Genomic DNA, 18,959 nt, shown 5'->3' with positions numbered 1-18,959 from the left:
ATGGAACGGCTGCCGTATGAGGAGGGATTAATAAGACTGGGACTTTTCAGTTTGGAAAAGAGACAATTAAGGGAGGGATAGGATAGAGGTCTATAAAATCATGACTGGTGTGGAGAAAGTAAATAAGGAAGTGTTATTTACTCCTTCTCATAACACAAGAACTAGGGGCCACCAAATGAAATTAATAGGCAGCAGGTTTAAAACAAACAAAAGGAAGTATTTTTTCACACAACATACAGTCAACCTGTGGAACTCAGCAAGGTAAAATGGAACACTATGATTTCATTTGGGATTCATGGTTCTAGAGAGATGAGTCCTCATATACAGAGGTGTTCAAATTTGGAATCAAAATTCTGTGGCTTGAGCCCATATTTAATTATTCCATATAGCTGAAGACTCCTACTTCCACATTGGTTATGTGTGTGCGTCTAATAGACTGGATGTGAACAAAAAGAACCCCTTTAAATAAACCAGATCTCTTATATGCAGAAGTAAAAATATGGCTTACATTTTAACTCAGTATACTAATGCCTTAATTAACTAAGTGATTTTTGCATTACATGATCTTTAAGATTTTTGTGTGATTGATATGTTTAAATTACATTAACACATACAATATAATTATACAATACAACATAATTATAAAAAGAAACCAACTGTACTTTATAACATGTAAATCAGGATAGTGTTAGGTCAAACTAGCTGATCGAGAGTCAGAAGGAATTTGAGCTTACTGGAAAGATTATAATGTTCATATATGTAGATGGAACGCTGGGATTTATCCCACACACTATATATCAAAATCATCAACTCACTTGGCAGATGATATGACAACTGAGTGTTGATCAGAATTGAGGATTTTTGTGAGATGAGCAGCAACTGAATCCTCATAAGCAGATATCTGAAAATGCAGCAAAAATGAGTCTTCATATTCCACCCGTGTTAGCATTTAACACAAAGCGGTAATTATCTTCCCAGATAAGTGGGATTACTTCCAACATATGAGATCTACACTTCGTGCAGAAAGGTCAGATGCCTCCCCTTAACTGCAATTTAATATTCAAAATCACCGTGACTGTGAGACGTTGAATTAAGAGTTCTATCTTTTCTGGATAAAAAATGAGTAATAGCTATTTCTGTGCTAAAAATCCAATTAAAGGTTTCTTTGAAGTTATCACCCTCCATAGCCAACAATATCATCCTATTTTTCTAGATGACGGTCTGAACAGATTTCAGATCTGTAATAGTCAGAAACTTTTTTCCAGAAAAAAGTGAAAGATACCCTGCAACTAAATCAATGGGTTGGGAATAAATCATAGTTTTAGGGCCAGCTTCTGAAATCCTTATTAATACTGAATAGTACCTCATTCCACAAGCTGTCCCACTGAAGTGAATAGGGTGAGCAGTGGAGTATGGGCTACTAAACTGGTATAATACTATCAAAGCCTAGCCCTTAGTGAATAAACCATTCGTGACAAGATTCTGCTTGGCCTTTATGTAGATGCATGCAGGGAAGAGCATAGAGATGTCCCCTGCCCCCTGATTGCACAGTCTGTGTAAGGATCACACAGAACTGCACACCCTATGCTCAGGAAGGGTGTAGGGAGGCATCATGGACCAGGACCATGTCCATAGACCTCACCCTGCACCAGCACGTAGGCGCAGCAAGCTATACCTTAATAGCATCTGATTTTTCTCTGAGCACCAGAGAACCATTCTGCCTCTTGACACTCTCTCTAGGGTGGTGCAGCTCCATGCTGTCCCTAATGGTGGGCAGTCCGTATCAGATATGGATCTAGCCCTTAGTTTAAAATCTAAGTTCTGGTTCAAAATGACTGTGTGTTCTTGAGATTTAAAGATTAGTGACTTGGGTTTCCATTCATGACATGGAATAAGCAGAAATATAATTTCTTCTTTTCCTTTATCCACCCACCTTAGCTCCAGAGCTCTGATATGAAAGCATTTTTAGTTTTAAAGAGAAAATAAATAAAATGTAGCATAGGAGAATGAACACTGATGTCTGAGCTCCCAACGTGTCTCAAATGAAATGGCTATGATGACAATGAGAGTTTGTGTCAATATCTACCATTTTAAATCAATGATGCAATTTGGTACAACACATAATGCAAGATTAGTCTATTCGTCTCTACTGTTTCAAAGACTTAAAATTCAGTTTAACCCAAACTAAACCATACAGAAAATATTAATATGTGGGGAGGTAGGGGGGAAGGCAGTTCAAGGTGCCCAAAAGAAAACGATCCTTTATCATTAAAGATAATTACAGTTAGCAAAATGGCCTATGGTACCTATTCTCTAAATACTAAGATTACAAGTATTCTACAACTAGTTTCTTTAGCTTTAATTGGAACTAAATTTAACAATTTCGTAGGAAGATATAATGGAACATTCCATACATTTTCTTTTTCTTAACCGTAGAAGATGAAGATGTATTTGAAGGCACTGACCGTTCTACAAAATGGTAGAAGAATACATAATCTCTGCAGTGCATTACTGACATCTATCCACTGGGGACAGAGTTGTGTGGTAAAGGACCATAGGTGCAGGAAATACGGGTGCTCCGCTCCTGGCCCCCGGCTGCCGTCAGCCCCATGCCCAGGGTCCCCTGGCTGCTGCCAGCCCTGCACATAGGGCTCTGCTCCCATCCCCAGCCTTGGCCCCCTTACTCCTGTCCATGTGCCTCCCTCCCAGAGCCACGACCCTGCTCCTGGCCCCAGCTCTGGGGGGTGGGAGGATGAGGTAAAAAGTTTGGGGACCACTGGCTTTCAGCACCCCCACTGTAAAAACTGTTCCAGCACCACTGCAAAGGACAGCAGAATTTCTGTTGTTGGGACCCCAGCCTCTCTGAATCTCAGTTATCTAATGAACTCCCAGCATTTAACAACTCCTGATTATCCAAACAGGTTTGGTAATGTTTGAATGGTTACATTAATCAGGGACCTACTCATTAATTTCTGCTTCTCAAGTAGTCTTAAGTTAAGATTGATAGCTACATGAAATCTTGCAGGAGGGTGATATCTTTCCATTTCCAGACATAACTACATTTTTATGCCACATGAATTTAATCACAACACTTCATTCCACCCCCAGATTGATGCTACAATGGCAGCGAGGTAGGCAGCTAGTTTGAAAGCTGTATTAGGATATTCCACCAGTCCAGCAATTATTCGGCGACGTCTGAATGGACAAAAAGGGGAGAGAAGAACATGAAGTCCTGTAAGGCACTTTCATCGGGTCCAAAATGCCTTTATTCTTGTCAAGAAAGCAAATTCCTTCCCAAAAAACCCTCTCATTTCATTTTCCCCAAATTCAAGATATACTAGTAAATGTTTGCTTTTACAAGAAAATTCTTGCATTGTTGGTATGAGTTCTTTCTGATCACTCTGATGAGGACCACTCACTCACCTCACTCTTTTTTGGAAAAATAATATGAAATATTTTAACCAAGAAATAGAAACCTTATTATATTATATACTTATGACATGAACTAGATGTGACTTAAAGAGCAATTGAAGAGACTTATTTCCTGTACCACTTCTCAGAACTGTTTTTGTTATCTTTTCAGTGCTGTCACTCAAACAGCTAAATGTATGCAAAATAAAGCCTCACCTGACATTCCTCAGATTCCTCTTCTGGAGTAACTGGAAGAATAGAAGGCTTTGATGGTAATTTCAGTTCATATGACATTATACTCCATCTGAAGGAAATAGAAGCAGCAGCTTTTGAAGTTTTCCAAATTATCAGATTCTTCTAAGAACATCCACAAAACAAACACTTCCACTTGTCAACGGAAAGAAAATTCAGTGACCAATTACTAAGTAATCACACACATAAGGGGTCTTTCCTGGGGTTTTCGGCCTCAAAAAGGATTTCACCCTGAGTATGCCAAAGAACAAAACTCTTATTAGAAAGTTAGTGGGAGTTGTGAATTATCAGCATCTCTTGGGTCAAGCCACTGAGCGATGAGAATTCGTTGTCATCTCACGATTCATTGTTTAATTGTTTAACATATATTACCTATGATATCCAAATTACTTCCTGTATAAAAAGTCCCATCAGCTTTAATTATGCATCAGCTACTTATAGCGGGTAGTGTGGTGTACTGGATACGACACTGGATTGGAAGTCAGGAGACCTGGCTAGTATTCCCAAATTCTGCTACTGACCTACTGTGTAACCCTGGGAAAGTCACTTCACACCTCTCTGTGCCTCAGCAGCCCCATCTGTAAAAGGGGACTAATAGTACTTACCTTCCTTTCTAAAACACTTTGAGATAAGAACATAAGAATGGACATAGTGGGTCAGACCAATGGTCCACTTAAGCCACTATTTTAGGGAAATTTTGTATAGTCTGCAAACTTTGCAACCTCACTGTTTACCCCTTTTCCCAGACCATTTAGCAATATGTTGAGCAGCTCTGTTCCCAGTGCAAATCCTTTGGGGACTCTCCTATTTACCGCTCTCCATGTGAAAACTGACCATTTATTCTTTCCCTTTGTTTTCTATCTTTTAACCAGTTACTGATCCTTGAGAGGACCTTCCCTCTTATCCCATGACAGCTTACTTTGCTTAAGAGACTTTGGTGAGGGACCTTGTCAAAGGCTCTCTGAAAGTCTGAGTTCACTATATCCACTGGATCACCCTTGTCCAAATGTTTGTTGACTCCTCTCCAAGAATTCTAATAGACTGGTGTGGCATGATTTCTTTTTATAAAAGCCATAATGACTCTTCCCCAACATATCATGTTTATCTGTGTCTAATAATTCTGTGCTTTGCTGTGGTTTCAACCAATCTGACTGGTACTGAAGTTGGGCTTACTGACCTGTAACTGCAAGGATCACCTCTGAAGCCTTTTTAAAAAAAATCAGTGTCACATTAGCTATCCATCAGTCATTTGGCAGAGGCTGATTTAAGAGATAGGTTATATACAATAGTTAGTAGTTCTGTAATTTCACATTTGAGTTCCTTCAGAACTCTTGGGTGAATACCATCTGGTCCCAGTAACTTATTATTGTTTAGTTTATCAATTTGTTCCGAAACCTCCTATACTGACACCTCAATCTAGAACAGTTCTGGGACAAAGTATCTTCATTAATATCAACTTCTTTCTGGCATAGAACAATATTGCATAGCACTGACAGTATGAAGCTGCTAAAACTAACAAGCCTCAAAATATGCAAAAGAAAGCAAGTAATTGCCAAAAAATGACCTTGGAAATAGTCTGTGGAATTTACAGGGAGAAGAGACTCCAAGTTTTTTTTTTAATTAAAACAGAAAAAAAGTGATTTATTAATAGTCTTCTAGGCATGTTTCTGAATGCCTACCTTAACATTATTACTAAGGATCAAAAACAAGAACTTTTTATGTTGTAAAATGATCCAGTGATCAGATGAGGAGTTCCCATTAAAAATGACTCCTGATTTTGTGTGAGAGACATAGGAATGGGGGTAGTGTGTAATTATTTTGTAATATGCACATACATACACACACGTGTACAAAACACATACACACACCAATAAACAATAGGGTATGATGTCTTCATTAGATTGTTAGCACAGCCTATTTGTTTTTTAAATTCAAAGATCTTCCTTTGCTACATAAATTAACACAGCTGCCATGCAGCTTTCATGCAAAACAAGGAAGAGGAAGAATAGTTGCTTTTGGACCAAGAAAGTCTTAACAAAACTGAGAAAATGAACTCAACTGGTGATGGGGTTTGTTAATGTGCTACCTTTTAAGCTGTTTAAACAACAAAAACAACGACAAATTAAACCTCTGAGAAAGAGTTTTAGACCATTAGAAACCCGGGCAGGTATTTCTGAAATTTGTCACAAATACACATACACACATACTTATATATTTACCTGTCCAGCATTTTAGTGCTGGCTCGTTCTAACTTTTCCAAAATCTGAGGAAGTTGTGTGTCATCATCACATGACCCTCCCCAACCAAGGACACGGGCAAGATCATTTCCAGTACCAAGGGGAAGCACTCCCAGCTGACACTGAAATACAGCAAAAGAACACATCTTTTATTGCAAATAAAAGAACTGAAAGCATGAACTAACATAGGGGTGAGCAAACTTTTTGGCCTGAGGGCCACATCTGGGTGGGGAAATTGCATGCAGGGCCACGAATGTAGGGCTGGGGAAGGGGGTTGGGGTACACTGTGCAGGAAGTGGCTCAGGGCAAGGGGTTGGGGCAGAGAAGGGGTGCGGGATGTATGAGGGGGCTCAGGGAAAGGAGTTGGGGTGCACAGTGTGGGAAGGGGCTCAGGGCAGTGGTGCAGGAGGGGTGCGGAGTGTGGGAGGGGGCTCAGGGCAGGGGTTGGGTTGCAGGAGGGGTGTGGGGTGTGGCAGGGGGTTGAGGTGCAGGAGGGGTGCGAGGTACAGCAGGGGGCTCAGGGCAGGGGGTTGAGGTGCAGGAGGGGTGTGGGGTGCGGCAGGAGGTTGGAGTGCAGGCAGGGAGCTTGGGGCAGGGAGTTGCAGTGCAGGGTGCAGACTTACCTGGAGGGGCTCTGGGGTGGCAGTGGCACGCACCAGGGCCTGCCTGCCCTGTCCCTATCCCCGTGCCGCCCCGCTTGTATGTGGCCCCTAGGGGAAGGGGAGCAGAGGGCTCCGCGTGCTGCCCTTGCCTGTGAGTATCTCCCCCGATGCTCCCATTGGCCACGGTTCCCAGTTCCCAGAGTGGAGGAGGGCCCGCGGCGCAACGGGGGTGGCAATCCCGCAGGCCGGATCCAAAGTTGAGGGGCTGGATCTGGCCCACGGGCCATAGTTTTCCCACCCCTGAACTAACACAAATGTTTACACCCTTTCAAGAAGCAAATGTTAATTATATAGCTGATTACTAATTCAAATCTGTAGGTCAAATCCTATGGTCCTTATTCAGTTCAAATTTCCCAGCGACTTCAGTGGGAGTGTTGATTAAGTAAGGATTACAGGATTTGGCACTCTACCTACCTATCTGTGGGAAAAGGTAAAGAAAAAAAGTAAGTACATACACTTGCCTGTTTGTGCAAGCTGAGTTTATCAATTTCTGACAAAACCCAACCAACGCTTCCATCTCCACCACATACAAGAATCCGGAAATTGTCAAACTTCTGAAATAACCGCAACCTGAGGGGAAAATGCAGCGGGTTAGAATGCATGCCCATTCATGGATATTCCATGAAAATGCTTGTGTTTACAGTACATAGGTGCCTGGTTTTGCTTTTGTGATAATAGGGATGTAGATAAGTCCAACTACTACACCATATGTAACTTACACTTTTATCTGTTACAATATATTCTACCTACCCTATTTTCTGGGAAATAACATGCAGAATTTTAATGAAAAATTTCCCTTTAAGATCTCATGCGCAGTTTTCAGTTTTTTAAAAATATGAGGTTTGTCAGAATACTGAGCCAAACCATAGAGTCCATGCTCTGAGAATGCCAATCAAAGTTGGATGTTCGAGGCACCATGGCAGTCAATGTGAGTTTTGCACCAGTAAAGGTTAAGCAATGACTGCAGTGTGTGGTCCAGAATGTGGATGGGGTGGACAGTCCAGTCCCCTGCCAACTTGTGACTTTTCTAAACCAAAGGAAAATTAATCGCTATACATGAGATGGTGATCATGGGAATACAAGGCAAACAGAGCGAATATATTTCATACTGGATCTTCAAACAATGTCTTGTTTCTACTCATAGACTACCTGCCTCCAGTTCCTTCAGTTCTCCAAATTCTGCCAAGATACCCAATACAATATTCTCCTTAGGTGATAAAGAAAAGGAGGACAGAGGAGACAAAGAACAAACAGAGAGGTGAGACTAAGAGGAAAGGGAAAGGAGACATGAAGAAATAGAGATCAAAGAGGAGAGAGAGCAGGAATGGGAAAACTAAGAGAAAATAAGGGGAGAAATACTAAAAAAAATACTGATTCTTTAAATGATAAAAATACGGCTGTGTATTTTTATGCATATTATTTTCCAGAACATGTATCATCTTAGCATTATTTCTAAAAGAAGCACATAACGTGAATGTCAGATTTTTGAAGTGTTTATGACATTTCTAATGAAAATACTGAATCTTGTATAATAGGCAGATGTATATTCAAAACAAGACACAATATTACTCATCTCAAACAGTGTTTGGAATCACAAAGCTGATGCCAAAATGATATTTGCCACCCCAGGAACAGAAATAATCCTCTAGAAGTACACTGTACAGAGAATACGATTTTGCCTTTCAAATAGCTGAAAACAGGAAGTTATCAGCATCATCTGATAGAATAGGTTCCACAGACCCCAGTTTGGGAACCACTGCCAAAGTCAATCACCTCCCAACTTTAAAAACAGCAAAGAATCCTGTGGCACCTTATAGACTAACAGACGTTTTGCAGTATGAGCTTTCATGGGTGAATACCCACTTCGTCAGAGGCAAGAAGTGGGTATTCACCCACGAAAGCTCATGCTGCAAAACGTCTGTTAGTCTATAAGGTGCCACAGGAGTCTTTGCTGCTTTTACAGATCCAGACTAACACGGCTACCCCTCTGATACTTATTCCCAACTTTAGTACTGTGTCAAGTATTTAAACCAAGGTGCTTTTGAGATACAACTTTACAAAAAACCCAGACTTTTAAAAAACTTAAGATACATTTTTCAAACTTTCATATCTCAAAAATGGCTTATCCAATTCAATTGAAGCTTCCTCTCTTTTTCCTCTAGCAAGAGCCTGCATGTGAAATATTAGGTGGAAAGGATGTTTTTTAAGTAAAGTCTGAATCTATATTAGGGTTATGCTGGAGAGTGAGTTACAGATATAGATATAAATATAAATATAGATACATGCATTTTTTTATTTGGGGGCATTTTTAAATTTTTATCATACAAACATAGCTCTGCGCATAAGTGCTGGAACTAGGGGTTCTAGAAGTCTTGAAGTGGTTTCTATTATATACAGGGTTTACAGTTCCATTCAATGGTTCTCAGCACTCCCACTACACAAACTGTTGCAGCACCCCTGGTATTGCATCTTTACAAATGTTAAATCAATATATTCACTTGGTGTTACCTGACATGAATAGGACATTTAATCACAAAGCAATATTTGCATTTGTGACCTAAACTGTAACCAGCAGCGTATTATCGCCTAGACCAACAAGGCCTTGGCCTAGGGCAGCAAATTTGCAGGGGTGCTCGCGACCCCTCCCCAACTCTGCCCCTTCCCCAAATCCCGGGCCCGCCTCCTCCCCCAGGCGCACTGCACTTCCCTCCTTCCACCTCCCTCGTAGGCTTGCCGCGTGAAAGCGCTGGAAGGGAGGGAGAGAGAAGCGAATAGCGGCACTCGGAGGAGGCAGAGCAGAGGTGAGGTGGGGCCCGCGGGGAGTAACTCGGGGGGGGCCGGGAACCGCTTCCTGCCCCAGCTCACCTCCGCTCCACTGCTGCCATCCCCCGAGCATGCCGCAACGCCTCTTCTCCCCCTTCCCTCCCAGGCTTGCCGCGCGAAAGCGCTTGGAGGAGTCAGAGCAGAGGTGAGCTGGGAACCGTGGGTACGGGGAGTGACTGTTGGGGGGGGGGGGGAGGGAGGGAACCGCTCCCTGCCCCAGCTCACCTCCACTCCACCGCTGCCATGCCCTGAGCGCCACAACTCCCCTTCTCCTCCGTCCCCCCCAGGCTTACCGCGGGGGAGCAGAGGTGAGCTGGAGGGGGGCAATTTTTTGAGGGCCTAGGGGCGCCAAATTTGTTAATCCACCACTGACTGTAACCTGAATGTAGGTCTCCAGTGGTGAAAAGCTAATGTCCTTAACCAACCACATCACTTCCTGTAGTATTTTCAAAGTGCCATTTGTGTCCAAAATTCTAGGGGCAAGTCTACACTACAGTGCTACATCAGGGCAGCTGCACTGATGCAGCAGCACTGATGCAGCAGCGCTGCTGTAGCATGTCTGGTGAAGATGCGTTATGCCAATGAGAGCGCGTTCTCCTGTCAGCATAATTACTACACTGCAGCTAGAAGCGGAAACTATGTTGCAAGAGAGCATCTCCTGCTGACATAGCGCTGGTGTAAACAGCGCGAAACTTGTGTTGCTCATGGGGGAGCTTTTTCACACCCTGGAGTGACGTAAGTTAAAGCAACTTAACCAGTAGTGTAGACCTGCCCTAAAGCTTTGTTAGAATATTATTCAAGCTATTTTAAGACATTACAGAATATTTACTCATACATATTTCTGTATATAGATATTCACAATGAGCTGCCAATCATAGCTGAACTGTATGTTGAAAATACACACACAAAAAAAGAACACATTTCTTTCAGCTGAGTATAATGCCCTGATTCAGGAAAGCACCTAAGCAAGTGCTTAATTGCCTTCCTAAATCAGGGCCTCACTAGGTATGTCTACATAGCCTGTGGCAGATCAGCCCCCTCCCTGGGCTTCAGAGCCCAAGCTCCAGCCCCAACTTCAAAGCTCTGTCTACACAGATATTTTTAGAGCACTAGCATGAGCTCCACAAGCCCCACTGCTGCAGACTGTATAGACGTAACTGTAGAGACCACAGCCTGGAGCTAGCCAAAAGTCCATGAAAAATATGAATGCATTTTTAATTTCAAGTGAATCTTTTTTTAAAATAAATAAAATCCTACACACCTTCAGAACTGATAATGAAGTTATAGGTGACTGGTGTTTTAAATTACGGATGTTAATAGGAAAGCAAATATCAGAGATTTGTAAAAAATACTATAATTAGGGGACAACTGAGTCACCTTTATACTCAATTCCCTTTGAAAAGGCTTGCTCAAGATTGCAAAGTTCATTACCCTAAATGAGGTCCTCCATTCATTAAATCAAACACCTGAGCTGGATTTAGCGACTGTTTGAATCGACGAAGAAACTTTACTCCCTGATTGTCTCCACTCTTTGAGTTAACAAAAACTAAAAGAGGACTGGCACAGGATGGCGGGCATGTGGCTTTCCAAAATCCTGTGAACAAAAAGTTAGAAAGAATGAAATAAATAAGATCTTTATATATGAACACATTCAAGAGAAATCACGAGAAAGGAAAGGAAAATGGATGAAAGGACAAAAGGGATGCAATCATATGATGCATAATGCAAAAACTGAACTGAGTATTAGCCTCAAGGAGAATAGCACTGTTATATTAAAACTACTTCAAATTTACTACTTTGCTTTTTGTCTCCCAGATTTTTATCTGAAATGTTGTCTAAATTTAGCAAAACACAAAAGAAAATAGCTTTATTTTCCACAGCAAAAAGGTGGGTTGATGGAATGTTTCAATTTTTTCCAGCATACACCACCATAACATCAAATACATTTTCCAGATATAAACCATATTTTTTCTGACTTGTTTTTAAAAGCTTCTATCAAGTTCCACCACACTGCAGTAGTGTTGACTTGAGTCCTCCAATCTACAAAAGTTCCCATTCCCACCAAATTTAAGAAGCCCCATACATTTCCACTAAATGTTATATTGTTAAATTACGCCCAACTGAGACTTTGCATGAAAACTTCTATTTCAGACTGAATTTATACAGCTGAGTTATAATGGAAGAACTGAACACCACACTCTTATGGTCTGAGCCAAAGCTTACTGAAGTCTTTGCAAGACTTTCAATTGTCTTCAATGGGCTTTGGGTCAGGACTTTAGTAAACAGTGCTAATGGCCAGTGTTGTCATGAAAATCACATTCATTGAGAGCCCAATGGGAGTTATGGATGCTCAGCACCACTTTGGATCAGGCCATATGTGACCAGGTTTTGACGCTTATTTCAGGCAAGAATAAAGTAATTATCTCTTTCTAATTGTCTAAAAACAAATCTGAAAGCTAAAACTCTTATCAGTTCTGATGAATTAGAAAAAATTGACTTTGAAAATGTAAGAAGTTTAATATAATTCCACTTTCTATTAATGCATAATTTAAAACAATATTTTTTTTACTGATAAGCAATCTAATTGCACTAATAATGAAAGCAATCTTCTTAGCATGAATAATAAATAGCAGCAATTTCACTGCTTCAGCCAAAGACATTAGACAGTAAGTTCACACAGTCAGTGAACATCTCCAGTATTCACAGTCATTTATATCAATCCCATACAAAAAAAAAAGTGCCTAACTTATAAGTAAGGTAGTTGGATTGCATATGCCACCAACACAAACTATAAAAAAAAATGAAATAAAACAATTAGTTTCTCAGCACTCCACTCAACAATTCATCTTCCCAACCTCAACTTCACCTTCTTTCCTGCACCTACAGTCAAGATCTCTATCCTGAACAACCAATGAGCACATTTCAATTTTCACTATCTTTAACAGTGATCTGTTCATGTTTCAATGACTAGTGTTTCTAATTAAAATACAATTTTGATAGAAAATGGAAATGATATTTTTTTTACCCTCAAAAACATCAGAAGAGAGTGCATCTGAGGAGTTCAGTAAATTAATCTTTGCGTAACACAAAACAGTGATTTGGAGTTAAAGAAATCATTCTTTGTGTTTTCCGAAAGTGGCCAATGTCAGAATGCATGTGTGAAGTTCTCAAGGACTCTGGTTGTTTAGCTGGCGGATCCCAGAGAAACATGAGGAGAACACAAAAATTTTAAAGGGGAGCATTTAAAAATATCTGCAAGCTATTAAGTACTTTTCTAAAATATAATTACATGGAAAGTTCAATTACCATCTGAAGAGTTATTGTGCTAAATTTGGAGACTAAATTTATCTGTGAAAAAGAGGGATTTTAGCCCTGCTTCAGGTAGAAATCTCAGTGAAACCATAACTATAGAATACCTACTAATGGCCCTGTTATACTACGTACCATCAGAATCTATGCTGTTGAGTGCTGTTGGAGGTATGATGGATACCTTACATTGTCCAAGCGGACATTTTCGAGGATACAGATCTTTACAGGCAGTGTGAACCTGAGGAAAAATAAGTTAAATAAATAATTGTTTCCTAACATTTAATCTGATTTTATGGTAAAATTGCAATAGATACAGTAGCTAGATATTATTCAGAGATGGGGTAATATATAACAGACTATACTGGAGTATATTCAAATATATACAAACATTAAACCATAAATTGTTTAGTTATCTATTTCTAAACAAAATATTCTGAATGCACTACGATACTTAAAAATTCTGCAGATTTTCTAGGAAAAGCACCAAATTACAGGACGCTAACAAGAGATAAAGGCATCAAGGGAAGAAATGCAATTATATATTGATGAGAAGACAGTGATAGAATGATGAAGAATTTAAATCTATACTACATGAAAAATAGTACAGAAGATAGGAACAAGGGTAACAAAGTTTCAGCAGTTATATATTTCAGAATAGATTAGGACAATTAGATTTATATTTATTAGAAGATACAAGGAAGCTAAAATGAAAGCCATACTTATAACTATAAGGGGCACAGAGTATCCCACCAACTATTCAAGCAGATGACCTGCTCAAAACACAAGGAGCCTCCAGTACAGGATGAAGCATGAAGGGCCTGATCAAAAGCCCACTGAGGTAAAAGCAAAAAGTCTCCCCTTGATTTCAGTGAGCTTTGGACCAAGGCCTCAGAGAGTTAGGAGAAATGCAAAGGATAAATGATATATAGCAAGGACTATTAAAGAAAAACCTATATTTGTGGACCTATTAAAAACAACAGACAAGTGGGACAGATATTCTAGATTATGAATGTTACAGATCTGTCCAACTCACTCTCTAGGAGCTGCCTGGTCCCCTTCCCTTCCAAAAGATTAAGTAATGAAAAATAAGAATAATGGGTAAATAATCATCCTGGCAGAATCCAAGACATTTTTACAAGCCATATGGTACCTACCATAGCTTTACACCAAAGGCACTTCCAATCTTGGAGGCGTAAAACGCTGCCACAAGTCTTGTCGCAGACAGCACATTTGGCACTGACAGGCAAATTACCCTCCAACCATTGGTGAGGCATAGCTATCTGTGAGGAAGTTGTTATAAAGTTAAATGCCATGGCACGGAAACTTGCCATTAAAACTACAAAAATATCAGTAATTCAGTGTCCTCCTGAAACTTTCCTCTGATTTACTCTTTGCACCAATATCTAGATATGTAAATTTCTGTATGCGTGCATATTTTTGGCAATTCTAGCACTAATCTTCTAGATAAGAGTGTTTCATGCCAGTGGCTGTAAAATTAACTCATCTACTTTGACACAACTCAGACAGAAAGTGTTGTTACATTTTCTACTTTTAATTTTAACTCTTACATGTATCAATAGAACTACTATGTTAATGAATTCCAAACAGATCTTCTGGGGAACTGGGGTCAGTTACAAGTAGACAAAGCAGGCCGAGAAAACAGCACATCAACAAGACTAACACCTTCTTCACTCAAGTTTGAGGTAGGAGAGAAAGGGGCTTCTCACAGCAATTCTCAAAGCTCAGAGGATCCATCCATACTTCCGCCAGAATTCTGTAACATGGAATTCTTCCTTCTCGAGCCCATTGATGGTAAATGTGTCTCCTGAAGAACCCCTGAATTAGGCTTTTAATATAGTATCTATAGCAATACAGCCAACTACCATTAACTTTAATGGGTCATATGACAACATTTCTATACTGGCCAATAAAATAAAATAAAATAAAATACCCACCAAACAATTAACTGTTGTGAAGTATTGAAAGCCTGAATAATACTTACACCATCTTCATCCTCAATGATATCTTTCCCAATGGAGGCTAACGTAGTCCACTTGCAATTATTTGTTGCCCTGACCGCACACCTTTTATGTGCTTTAAATTTACACACTAGAAGAAAGACACAAATGTACTTTATATTAGCTATTGCCTGATTGCAGTCTCTGTAAAGCATTACATCAACAGTTACATTTTCAGAAATTCAGTCAAATGCAAATCACTCTATAAAACAGAGGAGTACATGTTCACTTACTGTTTCAGACAAAACACAAACCAATTAAAACAAAGAAAATTCAGAGTTCAAACTCACTCTACCTTTTACTTGCTGAACTGTGTCTAGGGATTACATACTGCTGTTTGCTGGCTGCAAGATTACTCACTATTCTGTATCCCCTGAAATTCTTAAGATCTACAGACATTAAAGCATGGAATGGCAGTCTTAAGTCTTCTTGCTCTTGTCAATTATTCATATGTAAACTTTAGTTATTTTAATGACTTTAAAAAAAATGCAATTCTTTTATACTGTAGCTTTTAAAAATATCTTCCATTGACATTATAAAAGAGACAGCATAAATCTCTTGCTCGATATATTTTGAATGCAACCCTCATTACAGTTATCCATGGCTTTCTCACCTTGAAACTGAATGACTGCAATTGGAATACTCTGCATGGGGTTATATTTGGAGACCATTTGGAAACTTTAGCAGATGCAGGATGCAATAGTCAGTTTGCTTAGTTATTCATGGAAGGAGCCTATTATATCTGTCCTGTGAGATTCACATGGGCTCCCAGTTAATTTCCAGGTGCAATTTAATGTACTTATTTTGACCTATAAAAATGTAATTGTTTGGGTCTTGGCTACCTGAGAAACTGTCTCTCTCTTTGTGTGACATAGCAGCAGCTGAAATCACCTGAGGCATTTGAGCAGCTAGAGTTCTGGTTTAAATGTGAAGGAAATGCTTGCTGGGCATTTACTTTCCTCTTTGTCCAATGTAGCCCTTTGCAGCACAATAGAAGGCCTGTTTCCAGTTTCCGTAGACTTCTGAGAAGGTGGAGGATTAGGATGGTATGTGTCTATTCAGTAGACTGGGGGTTATTGTTGAGTCTCATAGGTTACTTGGGTAAGGACAAACCTAATTTTTAATAGATTTATTTTGAAAATCCATAGTTGTCTTAATGTATTATACATATGCCTCATGCATGTGGTTTGATATTTTAAAAGTCTGAATAATTTTTATTTTCTTTGATATAATTCGCATACCATGTAATGAAATCATATTGTACCAAACAGACTGATGGATTACAGTTGAGTTTTTATGTTAGTGGAAGTGTATGAGATCATTCCATTTATAGTATCAGAGGGGTATCTTGCATCCGAAGAAGTGGGTATTCACCCACGAAAGCTCATGCTGCAAAACATCTGTTAGTCTATAAGGTGCCACAGGATTCTTTGCTGCTTCTCCATTCCATTTATAGAACTTTATATTTGCAATAACCATAAAAGCTTTATAAGAGCACAGGCAGTATCAGTAGTTTCTTTGCAAACAAATATAACTATCAAATGCTTTGGCCCAACATTTCTCCAAGATTAAAAGTGCTAAGATCTGGCACAAAAGGTCCCTCTGGAGCCTGGACCATACATTTATTTATATTTTTAATACCACTGATCCATTGTCAGATTTTAAAAAAATGAACAAGGCCTTTGCTCCTGCCTTGGCAGGGACTAGGAGAACAGAAAGGCATATGGTCCACCCACAGTGAAGGGCAGAAGAACAGAAGGAGCATCCCAGTTGCTCTCTAACAATCCCCATGGCTATTTCAAAAGCAGCATTCATGGGTTCCAGCAGTATCTATGTCTATCCCTCCTCAGCCAGAGGAATAGGGCCAGATTCTCAAAAATGCTCAGCACCCACAGTGGTTCCAGATTTCCAAAAGTGCTCAGCTCCCCTTGAGGCACAGAAATAAGGGATGGATTTTCAAAGTGCTCGGCACTCTGCGTTTTCCACTGGAACAGCCTGGGAGTACCCCATGAGCTCAGCTCACTTGAAAATCCACCACTTAATCTGGTATCTGAATGGAAGTTTGTGACGGAGTTGGGGGGGGAAGGGGGTTCTTGGGTTTTTTCATGTTTTCCAGTGGGTTGCATGCAGAGGGAGTGGGACTCAGTGTCCCCGGTGTTACTGGTTTAATGAGGTGAGGGGAGAGGGAGTTTGTTGTTACAGAGAACCAGAGAGGGAACTTGGGACCCCAGCCAATGGCCTGGAGGATGGATACCTCAGCGACTGATGACCCGATGCAGCTCAGGAGTTGCAACTGGTTCTGGCCAGTGGGAGGACAATGGGCTGGGAAGAGAGGACCCCGGTTACCTAACCAGCCGGTTCCAGCCAGAGGGGCCAGAGTTGAGAGGAGATGAGGCCCAGGAGACCCTGTTTTCAACCCTGTTTACCTTGAGAGAAAACAATGGACAGAGGTGGGGTTTGGGGCCGGTGTTATCAGATGCCCATCTGGGAAGCAGGAAGGCACTGGACTGAGGAGGGGGAGCAGGCAGGGCCTGCCTGGGTGCAGGGAAACTGGGATGTGCTGTGCTGAGGGAGGCCAGGCCTGAGGCTGGAGAGTTTCCTGTGCTGTGTTCACCTCTCAATAAACCCTCCTGTTTTACGCTGGCTGAGAGTCACTCCAGTCTAGGGAACAGGGTTGCATCATCCCTTTCGGGGGTGGAGGCCCCAGGGGTCCAGAGCGAGTGGACTCCCTGAGGGGGGCCCAGGGTGCGAAACTCGTGTGCTACGACTCAAAGAGGTGCGGCTCCAGGAGGTGGAGAGGCCTAACCCTAAGAGAGAGTGGACCCCCAAGAAGGGCTGTCTCACTGAAGGGGCACCCCCCTCGGACCGCACAGGGCCAAGACAGTGGACACGACCTGTGAGTCCGTGACAGACCTATATAGCCTTGACAGTGGGTGCTGAATGCTTTTGAAAATCTGGTCCATAAATATGGGTTCATGAGAACAAGAGCAGCACTAGACACTTTTGTCACCTGCAGGCTGGTCTACTGCAAAACCACTAGGCGTCCTTGTGGCACCTTAGAGACTAACAAATTTATTTGGGCATAAGCTTTCGTGGGCTAGAACCCACTTCATCATATGCATTGAGTGAAAAACACAGTAGCAGGTATATATACACAGTACATGAAAAGATGGGAGTTGCCTTACCAAGTGGGGAGTTAATCTAATGAATCAATTCAATTAACAGTAGAATACCAAGGGAGGAAAAATCACTTTTTAGTGGTAATGAGGGTTGCCTTGGTATTCTACTGCTAATTGAATTGTTGGACTGACCCCCCACTTGGTAAGGCAACTCTCATCTTTTCATGCAGGGCCGGCTCTACTGTTTTTGCTGCCCCAAGCAGTGCGCCGAATTGCCGCCGCAGACGGCGGGGGCAGTCCATGTGCTGTTAGGGTGGCATGTGCGTTTCCGCGGTGGCAGCAATTCGGCAGCAGCTTCTGTCGTCAGCCGGAAGACAGAAGCTGCACCGCTGCAGACAGCTGAACATAGAAGCTGCCGCCGAATTGCCGCCGCCACGGAAACGCCCTAACGGCACCCGCCGTCCGCGGTGGCAATTCAGCCGCTGCTTGGGGGCAAAAACACACAGACTGCCTCCCCTTGCAGATTGCCGCCTCAAGCACCTGCTTGGGATGCTGGTGCCTGGCGCCGGCCCTGTTTTCATGTACTATGTATATATACCTGCTACTGTATTTTCCACTCCATGCAGCTGATGAAGTGGGTTCTAGCCCACGAAAGCTTATGCCCAAATACATTTGTTAGTCTCTAAGGTGCCAGAAGGACTCCTCATTGTTTTTGCTGATACAGACTAACATGGCTACCACTTTGAAACCTGCAAAACTACTGTGGACTATATTGTAGAGTCAACCATGAGCCTAAGTAAGAGGCAGTGTGCAGTTGTGCTACCTGAGAAGCAGACCAGAAATGAAACTGACTCAGTCACAATCTGGAGCCTACTTGACTCTTGCTCCAGGGGAAGCAAGCTGTGCTACTTTTCGACCTAGCAGCTTACTTCCCCCTGTACATCAGCTCAGCTGCGACTGTGAGCACATGGGTGGGGATGAGGGGCTGCAGAACCAAGGCTTCCCACTTCACCAACCTCACCTGTCCTCCTATGCAGGAGTAGGGTGACCAGATGTCCCGATTTTATAGGGACAGTCTCAATTTTTGGGGGGGGGGTTCTTAAAGAGGCACTTATGGCCCCCCACCCC

The 18,959-nt window shown here is 41.5% G+C and overlaps 1 protein-coding gene across 1 annotated transcript in view; it reads right to left on the bottom strand.

The window, feature by feature from the left end:
- The window catches only part of DGKH (diacylglycerol kinase eta), a 118,517-nt gene that overhangs the window by 53,490 nt on the left and 46,068 nt on the right, over positions 1-18,959 (bottom strand). The window contains exons 5-12 of the mRNA XM_045012714.1: positions 14,697-14,803; positions 13,849-13,974; positions 12,830-12,932; positions 10,817-10,979; positions 7,018-7,132; positions 5,883-6,022; positions 3,628-3,715; positions 816-901 (exon numbers count right to left, since the gene is read on the bottom strand). Of these exons, the coding sequence (XP_044868649.1) occupies positions 816-901; positions 3,628-3,715; positions 5,883-6,022; positions 7,018-7,132; positions 10,817-10,979; positions 12,830-12,932; positions 13,849-13,974; positions 14,697-14,803 (928 nt within the window). The remainder of the gene's footprint in view (positions 1-815; positions 902-3,627; positions 3,716-5,882; positions 6,023-7,017; positions 7,133-10,816; positions 10,980-12,829; positions 12,933-13,848; positions 13,975-14,696; positions 14,804-18,959) is intronic.

The sequence above is a fragment of the Mauremys mutica genome, chromosome 1 (genome assembly GCF_020497125.1).
Source record: "Mauremys mutica isolate MM-2020 ecotype Southern chromosome 1, ASM2049712v1, whole genome shotgun sequence".
Taxonomy (NCBI): domain Eukaryota; kingdom Metazoa; phylum Chordata; order Testudines; family Geoemydidae; genus Mauremys; species Mauremys mutica.
Note: the sequence above shows the minus strand (reverse complement) of the source record. Positions and strands in the feature narration are given on the sequence as shown.